Here is a 24391-nt window from a genome sequence, read left to right on the forward strand (position 1 = left end):
TCCAATGTTGGCAACTTTTTGTCTTCATTTGTATGTGTACCAAGAGTTAAACATAATTATTGTTGGGCATTTGAACTTTATTTTTCCTTAACATAAAAAATGCTACTATTAAAGATATTTGTAAATGGTTAAAAAAAAAAGAAAGAAAAAACATTTCTGTGGTTGGGTGCTGTGGTTCATACCTGTAATACTAGCACTTTGGGAGGCCAAGGTGGGAGAATTGCTTGGGGCCAGGAGTTAGACCACCCTGAGCAACACAGTGAGAACCCAATACTACAAAAAATCCAAAAATCAGCCAGGTGTGGTAGCAGACACCTGTAGACCCAGCTACCTTTTGCCAAAGCAGGAAGATTCCTTGAGCCCAGGAGTTTGAGGTTGCAGTGAGCTACACAATGATGCCCCTGCACTTCAGCCTATCTCTAAAAAATACAAACAAAAATAAAGTTTAATACAAGCAGGTGCTGTCATTTGGATTGTTCAGCATACTTTCAGAGATGAGATCTCCCTATAAGCACAGACTGGACTCAAACTCTGGGACTCAGTGATCCTCCCACATCAGCCTCCCACAAACATTTTTCAAAACTACTAGCAGAAAAATAACTTTCTCATTCGTTTATATCATATCTAATTTCCTCCTTAGATAGTCCACTTCAGTCACCACATAACATTGTTTACTCCTGAAATCCAATTCGCCTTTAAAAGAAGGCTTGCTGTTACCAAAGATACTCCATCTCAGATTGAGAAAGGCATTTCCCTAGCAGGGATTCCATGATGTTCTGAGTGGCAGCACGGCTGAAGCACATATGGACACTCTATCAAGATACTCCATAGGCAAAACCCTCAACTGTGAGATTTCCTGTGGTTGGTTTTATTTAGAAGTTGTATTTTATTATTGTACTCAAAATGTACTAGCATAACATTTTTTTAAAAGAAAAGGTATTTGTTCAAGATAAATAGAAATGCAGTTAAACTAAATTGGGTATGTGTCAAAGTCAGTCTCAGTTTCTAAAATTCCAAGGAGAAAGCAAAAATTTTAAGTGAATTTTTAGGAATGCAGAAAAAAAAATTGGTTGACACTTACCAAAAATCAGGTGACACTTACCAAAGTCTGTTTCTTCAGTAGTGGAGCATCCCCATCAAACACAAAAATAGGACGAATTCGAAAAAATAAGAGTTTGCAAAGCCGATGAAACAAAGTGAGAAGATGAGCATTTTCTATTGTATTCCCATGACGGTCCCGGACTCCTTTAAGTGCTTGGTTTAACCAAATGCTAATATCTGAGAGAATTGTTAATGAAAACATTTTGGAATTTCTTCCCTCATACTCATGATTTCAATTTCCTAATAACTGATACCATCCAAACTTTGAACACTAAATGTTCATCACTATTCATCTGAAAATGAAAAATGTTTGGACCTCATGGAATCTGTCTTAAGTCAATTAACTTATTTGCCCTCTTGTTACAAATATTCATGCACTCAATTTTAAAATCATATAGAGACAGACTTGTCCTTTAAGATGGCTAATTGCAAAGAATTGCTTCTTTAAAAAAAAAAAACTAGTGATCTCTAAAGAGTATTAGTAAATTAGTGCAAATTTTCTGGAGGACTATTGACAATTCATATAAAAACTTAAAACTAACATTCTATTTTACCTAAAAATTCCACTTTAGATGTGGATCCTCAGAAAAATCACAGATTCACAATAAGAATTACCTACAAGAATGTTTATTTATAATAACAAAAATATGAAAAACAATTTAAAAGTTTTCTAACAGGTTTTTAAAAACTAATTATTATATACCTATTTCCTGACATACTAAGGGGCCCTTAGAAATGGAAGTTACAGAAGCACTGATGGTGACAAGGAAAATAGTCACAAAAGGAAATAAAACAGGTGATAAAAGTACATATATAATTCCATTTCCTAATACATGTCATTTGTTAAATATAAAAAACTAAGAGGTTCAGACACTAAAATATTAAGTGTAGTTACATCTGAGATTAAAGGTAATGCATGTTTTTGTCTTATATTTTTAAACTTTTCTAAAAAGTGCTTCTTAATTTTCTATCTGTCCATAAGAGAGAATAACACAGCACTCCACTGTTTTTTCTGCTCACGATCTCTTTGCCACCTCCTGTAAGTAAGTCACCACGAAAGCAGTCACATCATCAGTGCTCTTTTTTAATCCCTCTGCTTTCCTCTGCCTAAACTGTCACCAAGGCTAGCTCAACATACCCCCCCACACCCCACCTGCCATCCATATCCCTATGTCTAGCCAGGAGCTTTCTCCTGACCACAGACAAGACAGCCTCGCTGACGAACATGATCAAAATTGTGCTCCACATCTTTTCCACTAGGCTGCTCATGCTCCATCTCATGAAAGTCACCGCCATTCACCCAAGCCACGGTTTTCGGTGTCGTTCTATATACTCCCCTTACCTATCGATTCTACCTTCTAGTATGTCTTGAAGGCATAGATTAGATTTCACCAATGTATCTTCAGTGAAAACCCTTTGAAGCTTCCCACTGTCTTTAGGATAATTTCCAAAACTTCTTCCAGAGCCCTAGGAATCCCTGAATGATCTGACCTCTACTGAGGTCAAACCACTGGTTTTTTCTCAAACCCTGAATATCACTAAGCTCCTTCCTGCCTCCAGCATCTTCCCACAGCTCCTGCCTCTGCCAGTTTCTCCCTCTCCCAGCTCAGTTTTCTTCTGCCCTGAAGTCTGTCTGTAGGTCTCTTCTTCAGCTTAGACTATGACCTCCGGTTATACACTCCTATTCAAAAATGTGTCATTTGTTATGTAGCAGAAATTTTTTACAGTGAACAAAACGAACCATTTGCTCTGTGGAGATTACAATCTAGCCTGAGCTCCACAGCTCATTTAGAACACACTTTTTGCCCCTTGCTCCCTTTCATTGGCCTACCATAAATATCTATTAAATAATATTTAATATTCACTTAATATTTAAATGAATGTACATTGCCTAACTTTTACTATCATAAAAAAGTCCATCACCAATTTACTAAACAAACATCATGTAACAAAACCAGTGAAAAGCTATCTATTGCTCTATTCCTCTAATATTTGGCACCACCATGAGCCAGGCAAACCCAAGCCCCCAGAGTACATATTAAACAATACTACTATGAACAAGAGATACAGTTCCTATTCCCAAGAAGCTTGCATTCTAATAAGACTGACAATAAAGAGAGGAATAAATATAGAATGTTAGGTTTTGGTTAAGGGCCCCCCAAAAGGACTAAAGTTTAGATTGGGGGAAGATAGTGCACTTCAGTTAGGAAAGGCCCATCTGAAGCAGTGACAGATGCCCAAGTGAATAAGGGACGTGGGCAAGTTAACCAGGAAGCAAAGGAAGAGCTCTGTGAAGGCCGTGAGACGGGGGCAACTGTTTGGAAGACCTGGGCACCAAGAGAGTAGGAATGACTGGAGTTGACAGACCCTACCCCCTCTGTGTCTGGTACCTGGCTTAAGGATCACCCTTGTAGACATGAGAATAAACTATAAGGAAATCAATTTTAAAACTAGTTACAAGAACTCAAGTGAGAGCAGGTGGCAGTGGTCGAGACCATGAGAAGTGGTCAGATAAAGGACCCACCTTAGAGGTGGGATCTGGTGTGCTGGATTAATGTTTCTGCTTGCAGCACTACTGCACAGGATTAAACAAGTTTCCACTTGGCCCACTACTTTAAGCTTTATCATTAAGAGAGAAAATCCAATTTTAGGTCAGTAGCTCTCAACGCTGCTATCCCTTAGAACAGAAATGAAGCTTTTGAAACAGGCAGACCAATAAAATTCATATGCTAAAATTCTAAATCAGAGACTAAGGGGGGGGGTGTTTTTTGTTATTCAATTGACCACAGGGAGTGTCAATTCTTAGCTACAGCTGAGAGTTTCAGCTTAAAATTCTTAAAGAATATGTAAAATTAGACAAGCTGAAAATGTTTGCATAATTTGACTTTTCTAATGTCAATGCATTTATACAAGGCAAAATTCTCACAGGCCTGGGAAAAGCCAAAAACCATTTTAGATATAAGACCCAAAAGACCAAGACCCAAAAAGGGTTTTTTGGCTCAGCACCTGTGGCTCAAGCGGCTAAGGTGCCAGCCACATACACCTGAGCTGGTGGAGTCAAATCCAGCCCGGGCCCGCCAAACAACGACAACTGCAACCAAAAACTAGCTGGGCAGGCACCTGTAGTCCCAGCTACTTGGGAAGCAGAGGCAAGAGAATGGCTTGAACCCAGGAGTTGGAGGTTGCTGTGAGCTGTGATGCCCCCCTACCCAGGGTGACAGCTTGAGGCTCTGTCTCAAAAAAAAAATTTTTTTTCTTTAATTCTCTACTTAGGTGACTTAAAATTTAATTAATCTCCATTAGTATATATAACAAAAGAGTCAGTAATATCTTGCTAATATTCTTAAATGCACTCTACAAACGTCCAGGTCCATAAGAGACAAAAATCAAACTGTTACTCTGTATTATTTAATACAGACATTTAAATTGTATAAATAAGACACTCAGCTAAACAGATGGTTCAAAGACCAAACAATTTATTTACAGAAACAAGACTAAATTATGAACCTGGTATAGTCATAGGTTAGGTTCTGCATTAACAACCAATATAACAAAATCTAAATACAGTAGAACCTCCATAGTTAACCACCTCCCTACACCTCCTTAAATTGATCAAATTTTCATACACCAGACATGCACCACATGTACGTATCAGTATAGTAGGCCTACCTACCTCCTTATGTTGACCACCTCTGTATGTTGACCAGCTTGTTACAGTTCCTTGGGTGGTCAACTTACAAAGGTTCTACTGTATATTTCAGATATCGGAATTCCCATGAAAATGAAACAAAGCAAAAAATAATTGTAGAACAATAAGATAGTCACCTTTTACATATATGTATACGAAGTTATATAATATGTACATGTAGTTGCCATTATAACTAGAGTATATTTGACAGTCATCTTTAGATAAATGATTCATTCTCTCAGAAAAGTCTAATAACTATATAAAAATGACTTCACATCCCAAAAGGGCCTTTTTGAGCCATCCACAAATGATCTAAATTAAATGCTGTATTTTTTACTTTGACAAAATCCTAAAAATTCAGAATGCTAAACTTCGTGTCATCTCAGTGATTTTACAATAAAATGATCTAAATCTTTGCTAACGTTTTAAGAGGTTCCCTGTTACTGAAAACCGTCCTTTCATCAATCTATAGTTATAAAGAAATCTTTAGAATGTCTAAACTCTTTAGAATGCAATAACACTAACGAACCGTTGGAGGGCAGCAACAGCGCACGTGCTTTAAAAAGCCTTTCGCTCAAGGCACCTTGCATAAAAATTTACAAGCCAAAATTTCATTAGATGTATTTGAAGATTATTCACTTGGAAAAATAAAAATATTACTATGTTTTTAAATTATCAATTTTGCATTCCTTATAACTTTTCACATACTGAAGAATTACAGCTCTTCAGTCAATGACTGCTTTATTGAACTCCCATATAATTTTGAATTGCATCTCTCCCTCTTCACCCCTTTACCCCTCCCCCAGCAATTACTAGCATAACTTTTCCACAAGTCTATCCAGGCTCACAGATCCCCGTGTAGGAAACTGGTATAAGGTATTATCAGCTTCTGGGATAAATTAGGCACTGAAAAAAGAAATTGAGTATGTGAACAAAAAAATAAAAATTTCAAAACCCGTATCACGTTTGATAATTGAAAAAAATTGTTAATTTGTTTAACAAGTTTAAACATGCACACGAATGGTCCGTTAAAAAAGCAATTTATTTTTTATTTATTTTTTCAGTTTTTGGCCGGAGCTGGTTTGAAGCCGCCACCTCTGGCATATGGGGCCCACGCCCTACCCCTTCGAGCCACAGGCGCCGCCTAAAAAAAGGCAATTTTTAAAAAGTCAAACACCTGTCCACACTAACTTTACTTTCTATAAAATGTAGAAATGCCCCCTCTACAAAGGGGCAAGTGTCAGGACAGCAGACAAAACTGTCGGAAATCTACTTCGTTCTTCATCCTGACCCCCCAGGTGGGATAATAATTTCGAGATTATTATCAGTATTAACAGTGTCATACACTAAACTTCTCATTTAAGCAATTCCTTTATTCCTTATATTTATCTTGTGTGCAGATACTATCACCTCTACTTGGCAGGTGGGAGAACTGAAGCACTGTTCCAAAGTGATAAAACCAGAATCCACAGAACTTTATGACTGCAAAGTCTGGGCAAAGTGGACACGGTCTGCTCTCCTTATTAACCCACTTCGTAGGATTCAACCAACGCAGATATAAATAAAAATTATACGTTAAAAATACAATTTAAAGAAACAGCATAACAACTGTTTACATAGCAGTTACATTGTATTAGGTATTACAAGTAATCTAGAGGTAACTTAAAGTACACGGGTGTGCGTAGTTCATATGCAAATACCATGCCATTATATTAGGGACTTGAATATCTTGGCATTGAGAGGGAGGGAAGATGTCGGAACCAAGGCTCTCAGTACCGAGGGAGGACTGTACTTAGAAAACCTGGTGGAAAAAAAGATCCTAGTTTCTTCTCCCACCCCTTCGCCAAGGATTAGCATCCAGCAAACACCTCTCTGGGATCAATAGACAGCCGCAAGTAAATTCAGCCACAAATCACGGAATGCGTTAAGGATACCAACAGCAAGGATCTTCCCCTCCAGCGTCTCCGGGCTGACCTGCCTCCCGGAGCACTCCAGCAGCTTCCAGAGCCCCTGGACTCCCATGAGGCAGGTGTGTTCTCAGAGCGGATCTCGGGAGAACTTTTAATTCTTCTACAAATGGCTGCACCACCGCCCAGGACCCCGGGGGAGGCGCTCCCTGTTCACACTCAGGAAAGATGAAAAATAGTACAGAACACACGGCTTTCCAGGCGGAACCGCGTCAAGAGAGCACAAGAAAGGGGGAAACCTCGGCTGGAGAGCTTCCCAGCGGCCGACACCGCCCCGGAAGGAAAATGGGGCGCGAGAAAAGGCCTGTGGCGGGGAGAAGCGGGCTTCGTGTGGTCCCGAGCTTTGGCCCAAACATCTACACGCCTATGAAGCCGGACCTGGAGCTGCAGATGCTAGGGGGCAACGCAGCAAAGACCAACAGCCGAGAAATAGACTGCCGATACCGTTCGCCTTCGGCGTGTCAGTAAACCCACCACAAAAAGAGGCTACGAAGGTTCCGTCTATTAAGACGCGCAGAGCGGAAGTCCCGCCTCCCTGCGTGACGTATATTTCCCGCGCCCATAGGCCTACCAAAGCGAGGGCTCCAGCGCGCTGCGTGTGCCTTGGTACGTAGGTACTAATCCCCAACCTGGCATCCCTGACGTGGGCGGTAAAAACGGGTGCGAAAGGGCCTTCTTGTTCAGGTGACGATTTTCTACGCACTTTTTCAGTACCAGTTTCTCCCCACTGTGCTACCGGTTGTGAACACTTAATATTGTTGTATTACACTGGAGAGGCAAAGGAAAAGTGGACGCTCCGTCGGTGTTTTCAACTATGAAGTATTTATTTGTATGATAGGACGTAGTAACTAGAGAGTAATAGCAGTTTAAAGCCCTAACTCTTGAAATTAGTTTTTTCAAATATCTAGCTTGTAGGTCAGAAGTGACTAGAAATCAGTTGCCAGAGTCGCTCCTGAAAAGGCCATCGCTCAGATTCAGTTCCCCAGGGTGCTTCGTTGTAGTTAGTGTTCAGTATATGAAGTGGTACTTGTTAAGAATTTCTGTCTTGGGCGGCGCCTGTGGCTCAGTCGGTAAGGCGCCGGCCCCATATACCGAGGGTGGCGGGTTCAAACCCGGCCCCGGCCAAACTGCAACCAAAAAATAGCCGGGCGTTGTGGCGGGCGCCTGTAGTCCCAGCTACTCGGGAGGCTGAGGCAAGAGAATCACTTAAGCCCAGGAGTTGGAGGTTGCTGTGAGCTGTGTGACGCCACGGCACTCTACCGAGGGCCATAAAGTGAGACTCTGTCTCTACAAAAAAAAAAAAACATTCAAATCTGCTCCAAGTAAACATCTGGTCCTACTACTCTGTGGATGCCAAATTCATTCTTCCTGTCGCTCAGGCCAGAAACCTTGGAAGAAAAAAAAAAAAAAAGAATTTCTGTCTTAACCAGCTCCGTGGCTCACACTTGTAATCATAGCACTTTGGGGGGCCTGGGTGAAAGGATCACTTAAGCTAAGAGGTTGGAGACCAGCATGAACAATATAGCAAGACCCCCATACACACAGTCTCACTCTGTTGCCCCAGGCTAGAGTGCCCTGCGGCAGCCTAGCTCACAGCAGCCTCAAAACTGGTTCAAGCCATCCTTCTGCCTCAGCCTCCTGAGTAGCTGGGACCACAGGTGCCCAGCACAATACCTGGTTAATTTTTTCTATTTTTAGTAGAGACAAGAAGTCTTGCTGTTACTCAGGCAGGTCTCTAACTCCTGAGGTGAAGCGATCCTCCGTGCTAGGATTACAGAAGTGAGCCACCATGCCCAGCCTAAGACACCATCTCTTTGTTTTAAAAAGCAGTGTTACCAGATGAAGAGTCCAGCCACCTGTCAGTGTCAGCCAGATGCAGAAATGGAGATTAGGTTCAACAAACTTGATTGTCAGAAGGACATGCTGGAGAACAGGGAGAGTAGTCTCTCAAATCTGTTCTGCCCTTCCATTTCCAAAAATAGTTTTATACATAAAAGTTCAAAGCAAAAACCATGTTAACCCTTATCTTAATAATTCACCCTTAATCATCAGCATAACCTGTGACCCCGTAATAAACAATAACTGGCATAATCCATGACCCAAAACATTTCTAATTCAAAAGTTAATCTAAATCAATCACCCTAAACTACTCCAAGCTATACACTTTTAGGTTAAAGCTGAATTTGCAAAACAATGGTGGAAGACTTAAGGTGAAGGTCATGTAGGACCAGCCAGACCAGCTGTGTTTTCTGTACCCTACATGCTCTCAGCAGTAGCAGAAGAAGAAAGAAAGAAGGATCAGCTGGGGGCAACAAGGGTCCCAGCTACTCTGGAGGCTAAGGCAGGAGGATCACTTCAGCCCAGGAATTTGTGGTTACGGTAAGCTGTGGTAATACAGTACTCCAGCCTGGGCATCAGGTTAAGGCCCTGTGTCAAAAAAAAAAAAAAAGAATTTATGTGTCTATGTGTCTACCTATAATCAGAGCATAAAACCAAACTTCCAAACTAGTAAGACTGAAAGGTGTTACACTTAGCACTAGTATAAATGATAGTATTAGCACGTTTGTTCAAATTTGAACTATTTAAACTAGATTCAAACTGAGTGAAAAGACTGATTTAAAGGAACAGGTAGTTTTTTTAAAGGAATCGTTTATAACAAAAGTATGTGAGAAATCATCTTTTAGAAACCATTTCTGTGCCCAAATGCATGGTTCACAGTAGGCATGTTTAGTTGACTATGTCAATTTTTAACCAGGAATAATCCTGACAGTGCTTTTTGCATTTCCTCCATGTGTAAAGTAATCCCCAGAAATTATTCCTAGATGTATTTTACTGAAGGTCATGTAAGTGCCTGTTCAATTTTTTTGTCTTCACAGAAAACTGTAAACTTACTGTAACCAAGAACTATCTTGTTGACTGTTACATCCCCAACTCCTGACACTTAACAAGAGTTCCATAAATATTGCCTAAGTGACTTCTTAAGCCTCCAGTCTAAAGCTTTTTGGTGCACCTTACAATTACACTCTGCTGAAAGAATTTTCTTGAAGGTCAAGCAGGTGTTTATTTTGATCTCTGAGCCATGTAATAGCCTTGTGCTCTGAGCTGAATCATGTCCTCTAAAATTCATTTGTTGAAGCCCTAATTCCCAGTATCTCCAAATGTGACTGTATTTGATGATAGGACCTTTAAAAAGTGATTTAGTCAAAATGAGGCCATTAGGATAGGCCCTAATCCAATCTTACCGATGTCCTTGTAAGAGGAAATTTAGACATACTGAGAGATTCCAGGGATGCCTGAGCACAGAGGAAAGGCCACTTGAGGACACAGAAGGCAGCTAGTCAAGAAGAGAGACCTCAGAAGAAACCAAGCCTGCCAACACCTTGATCCTGGACATCGAGCCTCTACAACTGTAAGGAAATAAATTTCTGTGGTTTAAGCCACTCAGTCTGTGGTGTTTTGTTATGGCAGCAACCTAGCAAACTAAGATACCCTGTAATCATAGGCACTAAGTTTCTGCCAGTTAAATAGGAATGCCACCAATGTTAAGGCAGTGTTTTTCAACCTTTTTTTTATCAGCACACTTGAACCTGTAGTTAAACTTTCACAGCACACTTAAATTATGTTGATCAAAAAAAAAAAAAAAGAGTAAAAGAAAAAGAATATGTTTTAACTGTGCTTTCAACTTCTTTCAAAAATAATTTAATTAGTGATCTTTAAAATTTTAGTGGGACATGTACCAGCCTATCACAGCACGCCAGTTAAAAATCACTGGTCTAAGGGTTGTTTTGAAATCATTAACTTAAATCTGAAACACCTGGCAATGGGGTTCAGCTTAGTTTGTTGAGCAAATGATTGGAGAAGGGGGATATGCCTGAAATTGAGCAGCTACCTGAGCTACTCCAGAGTCCAGGAGAAGGCAAGTTGGGAGGTACTACAGCTGCTGCATCAGCTGGGCCTGATGTTGGGTCATAGTTCCTTAACAGTAATGGTAGTAGGGAAAGGAAGAGTTACAAGATTTGATCTAAATGAAATTTTTAAATTTTTCCTGCCTGGGAACTGGGTGAAAACATAGCCAATGTAGGTATTTGAGTCCTGTAAATACTTTTTAAAACCAAAACAGGCCTGGCGCACTGACTCACACCTGTACCAGCACTTTGGAAGGCTGAGTCAGGAGGATTCCTTGAGGCCAGGAGTGTGAGACCCTAGCTCTACAGATGTTTTTTAATTAACCATTTAAAATTTTATTTTTTTAAAAAAAGTAGGCTCTGTGGCACACACCTGCGTCCCAACTATTGAGGAAGCTGAGGTGAGAGGATCCCTTAGGCCTACCTGTTACAAGCTATGACAACACCACTGCACTCTAGCCTGGGCAACAGAGTGAGACACTGCTTCAAAACACAGGGAAAAGAAAACATTCCTTAAAGGTGAAATATTCTTTCAGAGGAACAGCTAGTGAGAAGTGTATGTATTTGATTGTCAAAGAATTATCTCCTTTAGATGCTCTTTAAAGGGCTCTCTATAAAGAATCTGAATAGTAAAATACAAATATTTTGAAGTAACAGTAAGGTTTTAAAAAGCACTTCCTATCTACAAGGCATTGTTCTAAACCCTACATGTATTTGCTCTTTATTCTTTAAAACCATTCTATAGTAGGTACTATTGCCATTTTACCAATGAGGAAATAAGCACAAGGTAACACTTTTGTAAAAATTGATTATGGACAATAGAGTCTGAATACACTCGTCCTCTCTTCCTGTATGTCACCCTATTCTTTAATTTCATGTGTTGCATTTTTCTCCTTTCCTCTTGGCTCTTCTCTGAAATATTGGTTGACTAAATGGAATTGCTGATATTCAACCATGTTTGACCTATAAAAGTAACTTCATTTGGGTCCAACTATTATAACAATTGAATTTTCTATTTCCTATTAGAAATCAGGAATTACAGTCATCATAATATTTATTGTTTCAATGATTATAAAAGTAAGATTCAAGATGGTTTCTTATAACACTAGATTAGGCAAAAAAGACAAATTGTCATTTACTTCAAAGTTATAAGGATATTCCCCACCTAAAAGGTTCAAACACATTCACATGACTAAAAGTAGAAAACAAAACTTTATTTGATGAAAACTTTAAAAGTTCCAGTGGGAAGTAACAAAATCAACCTACAAATCTCTCAGTCCTTTGCACTTCCAGCAAAATATTCTCTTCAGAAAAATGACCATTTCATAATATATATTCCCTTCTGTAGGCGAGGCATGTATGAGTGGATAAATGGATATAAAATTCAAGAGAAAATAATAGAAATATTTTAAAAATAAAAATCTGAACCCTCTCTTTGAGGTGTATTGCGATATGGTTACCAACATATTCAGCACCTTGTAATCTCCAAGTTACTGATTTGAGTCCTGAAACAAGCCCCTGAAATAAAAGAACAAGAAACCCTAGTTGTTCGCAGGTCACAGGTTGGCCGCAGAAGGAAAACTGACAGCAGCTAGAGAGGAGCTCAAATATATGAAATCTATACTTCTGAAATACTTAACACTCAACTTCAAACATCTTAACTGTCTCTACAGTTTAGAAAGGGAAACAGCTCAGAGGATAGTATATGGATAGTTGTCCTCTAAGTGACGTTGACCCTCCTAACGCATCTGCAATGCTGTTATCAACATAGGATTCCATATTGAGGAACCAATCAAACATCAGGAGGTCTCATTTCACAGAAAACCTTGGATATAGAAACTTCAGATGCCACTTTTTATTTTTTTACTCTGCCCTAAAACAAGGTTTACGCTGGACTTAACAGCAGTCATACCAAGTCAAAAAAGTAAAAAATATCTCAATGCATGAAGTCACTCAATTTGCACCAATAGAAAGGATGAGTTTCTTGAGTCTTTTCTCTTTTACCCCAGGAGTGAGAATCCTGAAAAAGGTAACCAGAAATCAACGAGGCAGGCAAGTACTGCTTTGAAGTAAAAGAATAATTAGGCTCATGAAATAATTTTAAATGAGCTTTGACCATGAGTAAAAACTAGAGATTGACAGCCCTGATTTTTTTAAGGGTAGATGGTGCCTTACATCTTGAGGTTAGGAATAAAACTAAGCAAATGACTAGGAATCAAGTCATAAGAAATTACTTCATGCTTAAGTATTTTAAATATTGATTCTGTTAAGCGGATTTGTGTTTGACTTATTTAGATAGCAGCTGCATTTTTATTGAATTTGGTGGAACTTTCTGTCCAAATTATTTATATACTCTTAACTTTAAAAGGACAATAATCTGTGCTTATTTGCTTATATATCTGAAACCACCCATCATAATCATATACAGCTTTTTCACTGACAAGTTTGTTTTGTACCACAAGATCAGTTCCTATTTAACATATACTTACTAAAATCTTCTACAGTCTTAATGTAGTCCTGTATACAACACTTGAATGCATAATACCAATTTTTCAGTAGCCAGCACAGTCAATCATTCCCATCATAATCACTGTAACCCTGGTAGCCACTGTTCCTTCTCTCGTGGATACTAGACATCCTTTTCCATGCTGAGTCCTGATGGAAACTAGCACTAAACGACCGGCCCAGGCGCCCGTGATGCTTCTTAGAAATATTATCTTCACTCTCTGATTTGGCAATTCCCTGGGCATGTGGAGGTTGTGATTCTTGTCTAATGGTTCCAAATGGAAAGTTCCAAAGGTCAAATCTTTGCCAGTTAAGTCTTTGGAATGCTATGATGCAATGCAAATTTCCCCCAACCTAAGAAGAAAAAAAAAATGTTGAGTAAAGAAAATAAAGAGAAATTAATTGTACTAATTTGTGAGTCCCTATGAACTCTTTAACTTTTTCCCCTTCTTTACCTACCTCAAAACAGTATTTTCCTCCCAAACATCATCAGCATAATATCCTGTATCTTTCCTGATAGCTGCCTTTACAAAATATACCCATGCCCTCAGGAGCCAAAATACCTTCCCCAGCCCCCACCTCTCTACCACTCACTCTTCAACACCCTATAACCTCCCCCATCTTCCTAATTCATATACCAAAACCAACATCATCCCTATTCTCTCTCTCCTATTCTTCATACCTTTTTATAGGAATACTATTACATCAGTGGGATGTCTATTCAATCTACAGTATCTACCATTCCCTGAGAATCTTCCCCCAAAGCCTTATTTGTATACATGGCTCTATCCCATGGCCACAGTTAATTTGGCCCAAGCTGGGCTAAGACTATGGAACTGGACCCAAGGCAGGTCAGTTTCAGTCTAGACAGTTCATCTAAAAGGGAGACACAAACTGAAAGATGATGATATTCAAGAAGTAAATAATCAGACAAAAAAGGAGCTAAAAGAAATATATAGCCCCTCAAAGAATGAGAGTCTACTAGGTACTTGGCCCCTGCTATCATCCCAATACCTGGTACCATCCCCTTACGACTTCAGGCTATACTTGTTGAATTTAAATTTTAAATATACTCCTATGTCCTTAAAATAATTTCCACTTTTCTGTCTAAGATGGTCCGAACTGGGTTTCTTTTAGTTACAACCTAAAGAGTACTGAGTAAAATACGAAGTTGTAGTCAGCTAAGAAATGCCTTCAAATACGACCATCCTCTCACCTTCTTTGTTTTCCGATATTGCAGCCCCCTCTCTAAGTGCCGGATATCTAGGTACTCTGGATTTTGAGTGTTTAGATCAGTAACAATATCTGCCCACCTATGGTTAAGAAGAAAGAATTTACATAATTTTCCTTAGTTCCAAAACATCATTGTAACAGAACTTTTCACATGAGCAAGTTGCTACAATATTATCACAGCAATAATTGGCAATAACTCTCTTATCTTAGCATTGTATAATCTACTAAATTTTAGTAACATCTTGTTTTCACAGTGGTTCTTTTAATCCAACCACTGCCAAGGTTGTCATTCTAAAACTGGTAACCTTTCCTATAAAATAAATATCAACATGTTAGGTGATATCTTGCAGGCTAATGCAGCATCATGCCATATTTACTTTTTAATTACAGTCAAGTCAATTTTTTTTTTTGAGACAGAGTCTCACTAGGTCACCCTTGGTAGAGTGCTGTAATGTCACAGCTCACAACAACCTCCAACTCTTGGGCTTAAGCAATTCTCTTGCCTCAGCCTCCCAAGTAGCTGGGACTATAGGCGCCTGCCACAACACCTGGCTATTTTTATTGTTGTTGTTGTTGTCTCAGTTGTCATTGTTGCTTTAGCTGGCCTGGGCCAGGTTTGAACCCACCAGCCTCCGTGTATGTGGCTGGTGCTGTAACCACTATGCTATGGGCACCAAGCCATCAAGCCAATTTTTTTTTTTTTTTTTATTTCTGTTACAAGAATTTTTTCACAACAACAACAAAAAAAAGAGTAACACGCTCATCAAGCCAATTTTTAAAAGAATTAAAAGTTGTTATATCTTTATAAGAGACAACATTGTGCAGAAAATACAAGAAAATTACAAAGCAATTAGTAGAATTAATAAGTGAATTTGGTAAAGATACAAGATTCAAAGTCTAAATAAAAAAATCAATTATGCTTTTTATATTCAGCAAAAAAATGGAAAATGTGGCTCAGCACCTGTAGTACAGTGGTTACGGCGCCAGCCACGTACACCAAGGCTGACGGGTTCAAACCTAACCCAGGCCAGTTAAACAACAGCTCAACAACTTCAACAACAAAACAGTCGGGCCTTGTGGTGGGTGCCTGTAGTCCCAGCTACTTGGGAGGCTGAGACAAGAGAATTGCTTAAGCCCAAGAATTTAAGGTTGCTGTGAGCTGTGACCCCACAGCACTCTACCAAGGGCGACAAAAAAAAATATTGGAAAATGAAAACTTTTTAAACATTAATTACATAAAAAAATTTAAGACACTTAAAAAAATTTTTAACAAAAGACATATAAGATTCCATATTGAAAAATGTAAAACATTGCTAAGAGAAATTAAACCTTTATTTAACTGAAGATACTATCTATCTTCATGGATTAAAAGATACCAGATATTTATAATGTCAAGTCTCCCCAAAATAAACTATTAATTCTATAGATTATATCCTAACCAAAATCTCAACAGACATTTTAACAAAAAATGACAAATTATAAACTTTTTATATAAAATCAAAGGTCCTAAGATTAAAGAAGAAAATTTCAGGATTCATGCCACATAATTTCAGGATCCTGAGTATAAACAACAACAATTAAAAGTATGGCATTAGTGAAAGGATACACAAACTGATTAAGTCCAGAAGTAGACTAACATATATGGTCAATTAATTTTTAGCTGAGGCACCCAAGAAATTAAACAAGGAAAGAAAAATATTTGTAAAGAAATTGTGCTGGAGTAACTGCATAAACATTGGGTGGGAATCAAAGTTGACCCCCCACTTTATACCACACACAAAAGTTGATTGCAATGGATCATAAACCTAAACATAAAAACTATAAAGCTTCTAGAGGTAAACAGGAGCTTATCTTTCAGGTTGTAGGTAGGTAGGCAAAAATTTCTTGAAGGGGCACAAAAAAAAAGCACATAACAAAATTGGTAAAATGGATTTAATCAAATTTAAAAACTTGCGTTCATCAAAAATTCTGTTCACCAGAAGGGAACAACCAATTTGGAGAACATTCTCAGATACTTAAATAAATATACATCCTGTGAATCAGTAATTTCATTCCTAGGTATCTACCAGGGAGCAATAAAACGTCTTCAAAGACTTGTACAGCAAACTGTATATATCCATGCAAAGGAAAATGATTTGGCTATAAAAAGGGAATGAAGTTCTGATCTATACTACAATATGGAGGAACCTTGAAAACATTACATTAAGAGAAAGAAGCCACGCATTAAATGCTACATATCGTTTGATTCCATTTATATGAAATGTCCAGAATAGGCAGGTCCACAAAGCCAGGAAGTAGATTAGGGGTTGCCAGGGCTGAGGGAATACAGAGAGTCTTAATAGGTGTGGGGTTTATTTGCAGGGTGATTAAAACATTCTAGAGTTAGATAGTGAAGCTTAGTGCACAATTCTATATATTAAAATCCACTGAATTGTGAATTATAACTCAGGAAAATTGTTCTATACATTTTTTAAAGACTTGGACATAAATGTTCCTAACAGCTTTATTCACAATAGACCAAAACTCAAACAATCCAAATGCCCGTCAACAGGAAAACATATAATAAGCTGTAGCGTACAACAGACTACTACTCTGATAAACATACCTGAGAAACCTCCAAAACGTTAACTAAATGAAGACGCAGACACACACAAAAATATTGTATGATTCTATTTATAGAATTCAAGAACTGGCGAAACAAATCCATGGTGATAGAAATCAGAGCAGGGGTTGTCTATGGGCAGTGACAGGAAGAGGGAATGAGGGGACTTTCTGTGGTAATGAAAACGTACCATGTCTTGTTTGGGGGTGGTGAATACCCAGGTGTATACACTTACCAAAACTCATCTCATTATACAATTAAGACCTGCGCATTTCACTGTATCTAAATCCTGTCTCAAAGGAAAAAAAGTAAGTTACATACTTTTTACAGTGAATGGTAGGGTGTTTTCTACTTGATTCTCCAATTAAGATCCAATATTCGACTTCCTGTGGTGAGAGAGGACCCCTGCTAAATATAAAATATATTCACAGTAAACTTAATGAAGATCATTCACTTCCTTTAGTACCCTGCTTTAACTAGCAAATAAAAGATATATTATTCAAAGATGGCATTATTTAGTCTAAAATAGACATTAGAGTTTAAGTTTGGGCAAATTTCTGAAGGCCATTATAGAGAACTCATAAATTAAATGTAGGCCTTAATCCCCTATTCAAAATCTAGGGCTAAAAAAGTTTTACTATACTACCTCTTGGATCCTCGGAGGGAAAAAAATCCTAGCATACTACCAGCATTTTTCAGCTACCCTCATTCTCACTATGTATTCAAAAAGTTTCAAAACACCTCCTAAAAATAAAACCTAAAGCAGTGATTCACCTGGGAATTTTTAAACACATTGATGCCCTTAATCCCATCCCTGGAAACTTCTAATTCAAATACTGGAGTAGAGTCCAAGGATTTGCATAGTTTAAAAAAAATCTCAGGTGATTCTTAGGCACAGGCAAAGGTACCTTTTAAAGGGTACATAGTAGGAATAAAATCATGTTTTACTTTTGATGTCTGAAATAAAGTGAAGCTGCGGGATATAATCATAAACACACAATATACCTCTATACCTCACTTAACAAGAAATTCCACCATCAGAGAGATGAAATTTAACTTAGTAGGTTGTGACAACCTTCTTGACCCTGGATTCTGGATTATACTGAGACATACTCTGGAAAGTCCATTCCAACTGCTTTATAATAAACATAAAAGTGACTTTCACATGGCTTTCTCTTGTAATCATGGAACAACAGTAAGTAGGTATTTGTTAAAGCACAATTAAGTGAATGCAATTCACTTAAAAGAACAAGTTATAATGTTTACAGAACAGTCTAACTGTGTCAGGAAAGTCGATTACCAAGCCTTCCAATTATAAAGAGAATTAGAATATCTCTTAATATTTCTCAAAATGCTTTCCACCACATATTTTCCTGGTGAGGTATCCACATGTAATGTGTACCAATGCTTACCTGAATGCTTTATTAGCTTTAACAGGAGTTGCTTCAAAGCCAATTGGACAGAAATAATGATTTTGGCAATGATAGATGTAAGCCAGTGATTCATCTTTCAGTCCACGTGTTAACTTTGACAAGGCGCCTGAAGCTACAAAGAACAAAACCAAAAAAACCCCTGAGGACCAACAAAGCAATGTCCATGCTTTACACAGAGGACTAAAGCTTGGAAGACAGAGATGACATTGCTTGGAACACCCTGACCCTGCTGGGGGGGTGGGGGGATAAGAAGCTACTGATAGGTACCAAAAATATTAATGAATTTATTTTCAGTTTTACCCTTTAAACTGAAATTCAGATAAACTCATTAGCAAAATAAAGAACTGAAATGCCCTTGCTTATCAAACCCTAATAATACACTTGTCTATAAAATGTAATTAATGTACAAAGCCTAGCGCCTACCGTGGTGTCAACTTTTCTGGTTACCCACAGCAGATGCAAGATGCAAGTTTACCTAGTCACTAACAATTTCTGCACAAGCAGGCCCAACGTAAACACATTTGGTTATAAACCATATATACACATACATATATACATTACCATACTACTAATGTCTTTATAAAAGATATAGAAAAATAGTAAATTTAAAGATGTTTTAATATGTATATAGCATATATACCTCAATTTAAAGACTACTGATGTATATGGATAAATACAAAGTCCACGTAATAAACTAGTCCCCAAAATGCAAACTTCCCTTACTAACACACACTTTAATCTTTCCACTAAAGTTACAGAGACTAGAGGAGCAGCTTTCACAAATGGAGAGATGAGATAACACTGCCACAGAAACAGGCTGGTGGCACCACAAACACCTTCATAACCACTCTTCCACGTATATGCCCCCAAACTATAATAGTTACCAAGCAATTTCAAAAGTATTACCATAAGAAATAAGTTTTTATCAGCACTCTGTACTCAAAACCATTAACTGAGGTTTCATTAACTTGCATCTCCCCGAAGAAACTAAATTATTAACAGTCCATTAAAATTGAAAATTCTAAAAATAGATGAAGCAGATAAAAGCCAGCAAGACAACATTTCAATGATCCACTTTCTGGCCATCAAAATAGCTGAAAACCACAAAGAATAGCAGGTTAATGGCTGCAGCAGAGCAGGGAGGTGGGCTCCCGCCCCTCCCTCAAAGGATTTGTGATGCCGTCGACACAGTAACGTTTCTGGATTAAACTCTTTCCCCAAGGTTTCACAGATCCTTACTTCACTGCCTAACACCAGAGCATCCATGCACAGCCAGGGTAACTTTTCTCCTAAAATCTCTATTTTATAATGACAAACGTTAAATATGTCTGTCTGCAGTTTTTGGATGAGTTCCCCCTGATAATTTAAAAACTGACACACCTGGGGCAGCTAAATGAAGAGTTTTAAGAGCTAAAATTCAAAAGTCTGTATTTCATTTTCATAATTGAACTTGATTGCAGATAAGATTCAGGACAGCAAACAAATGTAAATGTGTGGATTTAGAATCCTCATAAGTTTAATAATTACAAAAGATGTTTAGAAACATAATTGATTTTTTAAAAAAATTCTTGAAAATCCTTTTTAAAATTGTGAAAATGCCAAATAAAAAGTTATCCAAACAATTGGAACTTTTACTAAAAGGACTTTCATTATAGGTAATTTTTTGCTGGAAATTGTTAGATATTGCGCACTTTCCTCCTTTCTTAAGTCACAGGTAATACAAACTTCTTTAGTTTGACTATGAATAGTAATTAATATCCTGGAATATATTTAGGATTCCAGGGGCAAACGAGATAGGTAAGAAAGTCTGTTCTCATTAATATTCACATCATTTTGTCTGCCACAAATACTCTGCCCAAGTTTTCTAAAAAATGTGAGGTGGTTTTTCTTCCGTGGAATAATGTTTATGGGTTAATGATATATTATTATTATATGTAAGACATAATATTAATATATGACTATATCATTATATATACATATATATATATATTTTTTTTTTTTTTTTTTTTTTGAGACAGAGCCTCAAGCTGTCGCCCCGGGGAGAGTGCTGTGGCATCACAGTTCACAGCAACCTCCAACTCCTGGGCTCAAGCGATTCTCTTGCCTCTGCCTCCCAAGTAGCTGGGACTACAGGCACCCACCACGATGCCCAGCTATTTTTTTTTTTTTTTGTAGAGACAGAGTCTCACTTTATGGCCCTCGGTAGAGTGCCGTGGCCTCACATAGCTCACAGCAACCTCCAACTCCTGGGCTTAAGCAATTCTCCTGCCTCAGCCTCCCGAGTAGCTGGGACTACAGGCGCCCGCCACAACGCCCGGCTATTTTTTGGTTGCAGTTTGGCCGGGGCCAGGTTTGAACCCGCCACCCTCGGTATATGGGGCCGGCGACTTACCGACTGAGCCACAGGTGCCGCCCGTTTTTTTTTTGGTTGCAGCTGTCGTCGTTGTTTGGAAGGCTCAGGCTGGATTTGAACCCACCAGCTCAGGTGTATGTGGCTGGCGCCTTAGCCGCTTGAGCCACAGGCGCTGAGCCCATAATATATAATTTTTATAAGTTATATAAATCATAATATATATTTATGATATATTTTATCATAATGTTTGTGGGTTATGTTACTCAGGAATTTTTTTCTCCTTCCTTCAAGGTACATAACAACATTCTGTCTGATTTATGACAGATTAGAAATCAGCAAACTTTTTCCTAAAGGGCCAGAAAGTGAGTATTTAGGCTGTGGGTCAGAGGCACTGCTCATACAACTAAACTCTGCCACTGCAGCATGAAAGCAGCCATGGCAATATGTAAGCAAAGCGATACTGCTATGTTTGAATAAAACTTTATTTACAAAACAGACCCTTGGCTCATGGATGGTAGTTTGACAACCTCTAATTTAGATCAATAATTTTCAAACTTTTTTGACATAGACTTCCTTCTGCAAAGAAAATCTACATAGCAAACTAGTCCATAAAATGGGTCAAAGCAGAGCTGCTATTGCCAAAAAAAGAGGTAGGGAATCTAGCTGTCCACCCCTCTCTCCCATCAGACCATGAGGCACCTCCATAGATTCACTAGGACTCAACTGAGTGCCATTTAAAATCAGGCCTGGATGAGTATGTGTGGGAGTGTGGGGGGAGGGAGCAGGCAAGCCAGAAAAGAACATGAGCTAAGACAAGGGAAAAGTCAACATTTTCCTTTCCATGGAGAGAGAGAGAGGTACTTCCAAAGGAAGAGTGCTGGTTTCCGGGTAGAAAACAACAAAATGCTCTTCTAACCCCAATTTTCTTAACCCCAATCTCCTGAATCCTTCCTGCCTCATTTTCTCAACCTAGGATTCATTAAATTAAAAATCAACTCCCTGAGCACCTAAGGATCAGCACTGTGATAAACAAGTGAATAAGAACCTGGGCCTCTGCTCTCAAGGAAGGTAGCTGAGTTCTTTTCTGGAAGAAACCATCTGGCGTACTAAGAATTATCTGGCAGAGAAATGAAAGCTCTGCCCACCACACATGGTGCTGTGATAGCCCAGCAGAAGGGACCTGGCAGAGAAATGAAAGTTCTGCCCGCCACATGCATGGTGCTGTGATAGCCCAGCAGGAGGGATTTAATCCTGCCTGGCAAGCAGAAGGAAAAGTCTTCCTTCAGTTGAAGTCCAGGTGGAAAGATAAACTGGTAGCCCAAGGTAATCAATCCTGCATTGCACACACGGCAGAGCAGGCCACCCATGAGCAGAGCACACAGGCCCATGGCAGCCCGGGCTTCATGAAAAAGAGCCTACCATGGGCTGGCTGGGGAGTCTCTGCAGCCAGGCCCTCAGGCACCACGCTCAGGGATTTGGCCTTCATCCTCTAGGTCAGGGATTGGCAAACTGCCAGTCACAGGCAAATCTAGCCTTGAGCCTACAGCTGGTGCTAGAATCGGGATAATGAGCTAAAATGGTTTCACTTCATTAAGAATCAAAAGAAATAATATTTTGTGACATGTAAAAATTATATAATATTCAAATTTTAGATTCTTCAACCAAGTTTTCCTTGTTTACATATTATCTGTGGTGGCCTTCGAGATCCATGGCATAATTGTGACTATCCCAGAACCATATGTCTCACTAAGATAAGAACATTTCCTACCTGACAGTTTATAAAGAAATGTTTGCCACCCACTGCTCTAGGTTAATGATTTTCAGTATGGACACATCCAGCTGGTTACAGAAGATGACCCCTTGGAGTACAGAAACAAAATATCGGAACATTTATTTATATTGATTGTCATATTTGAAAAATAAATTAGGGCTTTACTATAGTATTTATTTTCTTGATTGAGCCTGGATGCCCTACTTAACCCTACATTAAAAGGTCATGTGTCCCACATGCTACCCAAGAGAAGGGTGGGATTTCTGCTTGGCCATGCTGGCATACGCTGCTAATCACTGGGCCATGACTTGCTTTCAGTGAACTGTTGTTTTTTGTTTATAGGTTACAAATGTCATTGGTATAAATTATATAAGATTTGTAATGAATAGAATTGATGGGGATCTAAACAGCATACCCCAAAATGTGATACCTTCTTATACTGAGTATTTTAAGCTGAGGGAAACTGAAATAAACAGAAGCAGGAAAGTCTCTCTAACCTTCGACCATGCCCTTTCCCCATGAAGTGGGCCCCAGATACTAGGATTCTTCTAACTCCTTCTTCCCTGAAGCAGGCCATAAAACCTACAAAGGTCATTCTCTGTCCCTCTGCCTCCCTTCTGCCCTGAAGACCTTCATGTGACAGATGTCCTGCCCTTGACCCAGACATGAGAAACATCACACAGGTGCACTCAAATGTTTACAGCAGAACAATTCACAATTGCAAAGATGTGGAAACAACCCATGACTACCAATATATAAATGGATGTATAAAATGTGATCTGCGAATACTATGGAATGCTACTCAGCCAGAAAAAAAAAATGGCAAGCATCTTTTTGGACAATGTGGAGGGAACTGGAAACTTTTGTTCTAAGTAAAACCTCACAAGAAAGGAGAAACAACACATGTACTCAATACTAAATTGGGACTAATTGATCAACACTGAAGGACACCCATGGAAGTAAATCTCACTGAAAATCAAGCTGGGGAAAGGGCAAGGTGGGGTGGGGTAAATTCACACCCACTGGGTACAGTGCACACTATCTGGGTGAGGGGCACACTTACGTGAATGACTTTGACTCGACCTGTACAAAACAAAATATGTAAACAAAATGTGAACCCTCTAACAGCCTGAAATTTAAAAACAAATTTTTTTTAAATAAAGAAGGAAATGTCACATAGGGATGCCAAAAAGAATCTGAGGCCTTGATAAGTCCCTCTCAGCCTGTTACCATGAAATTATACCTTGTGCTCTCCAATTATACTTTAGCATGATTATTCATAAAAATGCACAGCTTTCCCTGTGTCTTTGGATCTGTATTTCTGAAGGCTCCTGTGTCATATAAAACTTATATTAAATAAATGTGTATGTTTTTCTCTTATTTTTTGTTACAGAGGTCCTAGCCATAAATTTTTCAAAGAGTAAATAAAGGATTTATTTACTTTTTCTCCCCTACAAAATCATTACTATACTTTCCAACAAGACCATGAAAATCTTTTGGACCTGTAAAAGGCTTGGCATACCTTGTGGAGCACACATAAAAGAACTATCTGAGTTGCTGAGTTATGCATGTTCTTTTACAAAAAGGTCCCCAAACCCACAGACTCAAGGCTAACATTCCAGTAACACTGAAGCCAGCAACATTCATCTTGGTGGATGCTTTTAAAAAGACAAAAACAAGGAATAACCGAACCAAAAAAAAAATACACAAAGAAATGCCCAAAAACATTGTACTAGGAACAGAAAGCATTTTTGGGGGGAAAAGAGTTTAGTAATGCTTCTATTGTTATACAATTTTGTTGCTGAAAATGATATATGTTAACTAAAATGCAGG

General features: G+C 38.7%; 2 protein-coding genes across 11 annotated transcripts in view; both read right to left on the reverse strand.

Annotated features, from left to right (window-relative positions):
- The window catches only part of ERCC5 (ERCC excision repair 5, endonuclease), a 37360-nt gene extending 30136 nt beyond the window's left edge, over window positions 1–7224 (reverse strand). The window contains exons 1-2 of the mRNA XM_053564091.1: window positions 6724–7224; window positions 1103–1278 (exon numbers count right to left, since the gene is read on the reverse strand). Of these exons, the coding sequence (XP_053420066.1) occupies window positions 1103–1278; window positions 6724–6811 (264 nt within the window). The 5' untranslated portion in view covers window positions 6812–7224. The remainder of the gene's footprint in view (window positions 1–1102; window positions 1279–6723) is intronic.
- Window positions 7225–8081: 857 nt separating this feature from the next.
- Window positions 8082–24391, reverse strand: part of BIVM (basic, immunoglobulin-like variable motif containing) — a 41470-nt gene continuing 25160 nt past the window's right edge. For 7 of the 10 annotated variants that reach the window (XM_053564099.1, XM_053564097.1, XM_053564096.1 and 4 more), the window contains exons 8-11: window positions 18414–18546; window positions 17323–17409; window positions 14383–14479; window positions 11855–13520 (exon numbers count right to left, since the gene is read on the reverse strand). In XM_053564099.1, the coding sequence (XP_053420074.1) occupies window positions 13230–13520; window positions 14383–14479; window positions 17323–17409; window positions 18414–18546 (608 nt within the window). In that variant the 3' untranslated portion in view covers window positions 11855–13229. Of the gene's footprint in view, window positions 8145–11854; window positions 13521–14382; window positions 14480–17322; window positions 17410–18413; window positions 18547–24391 lie in introns of those variants that run through there. The other 3 variants (XR_008374675.1, XR_008374674.1, XM_053564101.1) reach the window with 3 other exon arrangements.

This window comes from Nycticebus coucang, chromosome 15, assembly GCF_027406575.1.
Source record: "Nycticebus coucang isolate mNycCou1 chromosome 15, mNycCou1.pri, whole genome shotgun sequence".
NCBI classification, from domain to species: Eukaryota; Metazoa; Chordata; class Mammalia; order Primates; family Lorisidae; genus Nycticebus; species Nycticebus coucang.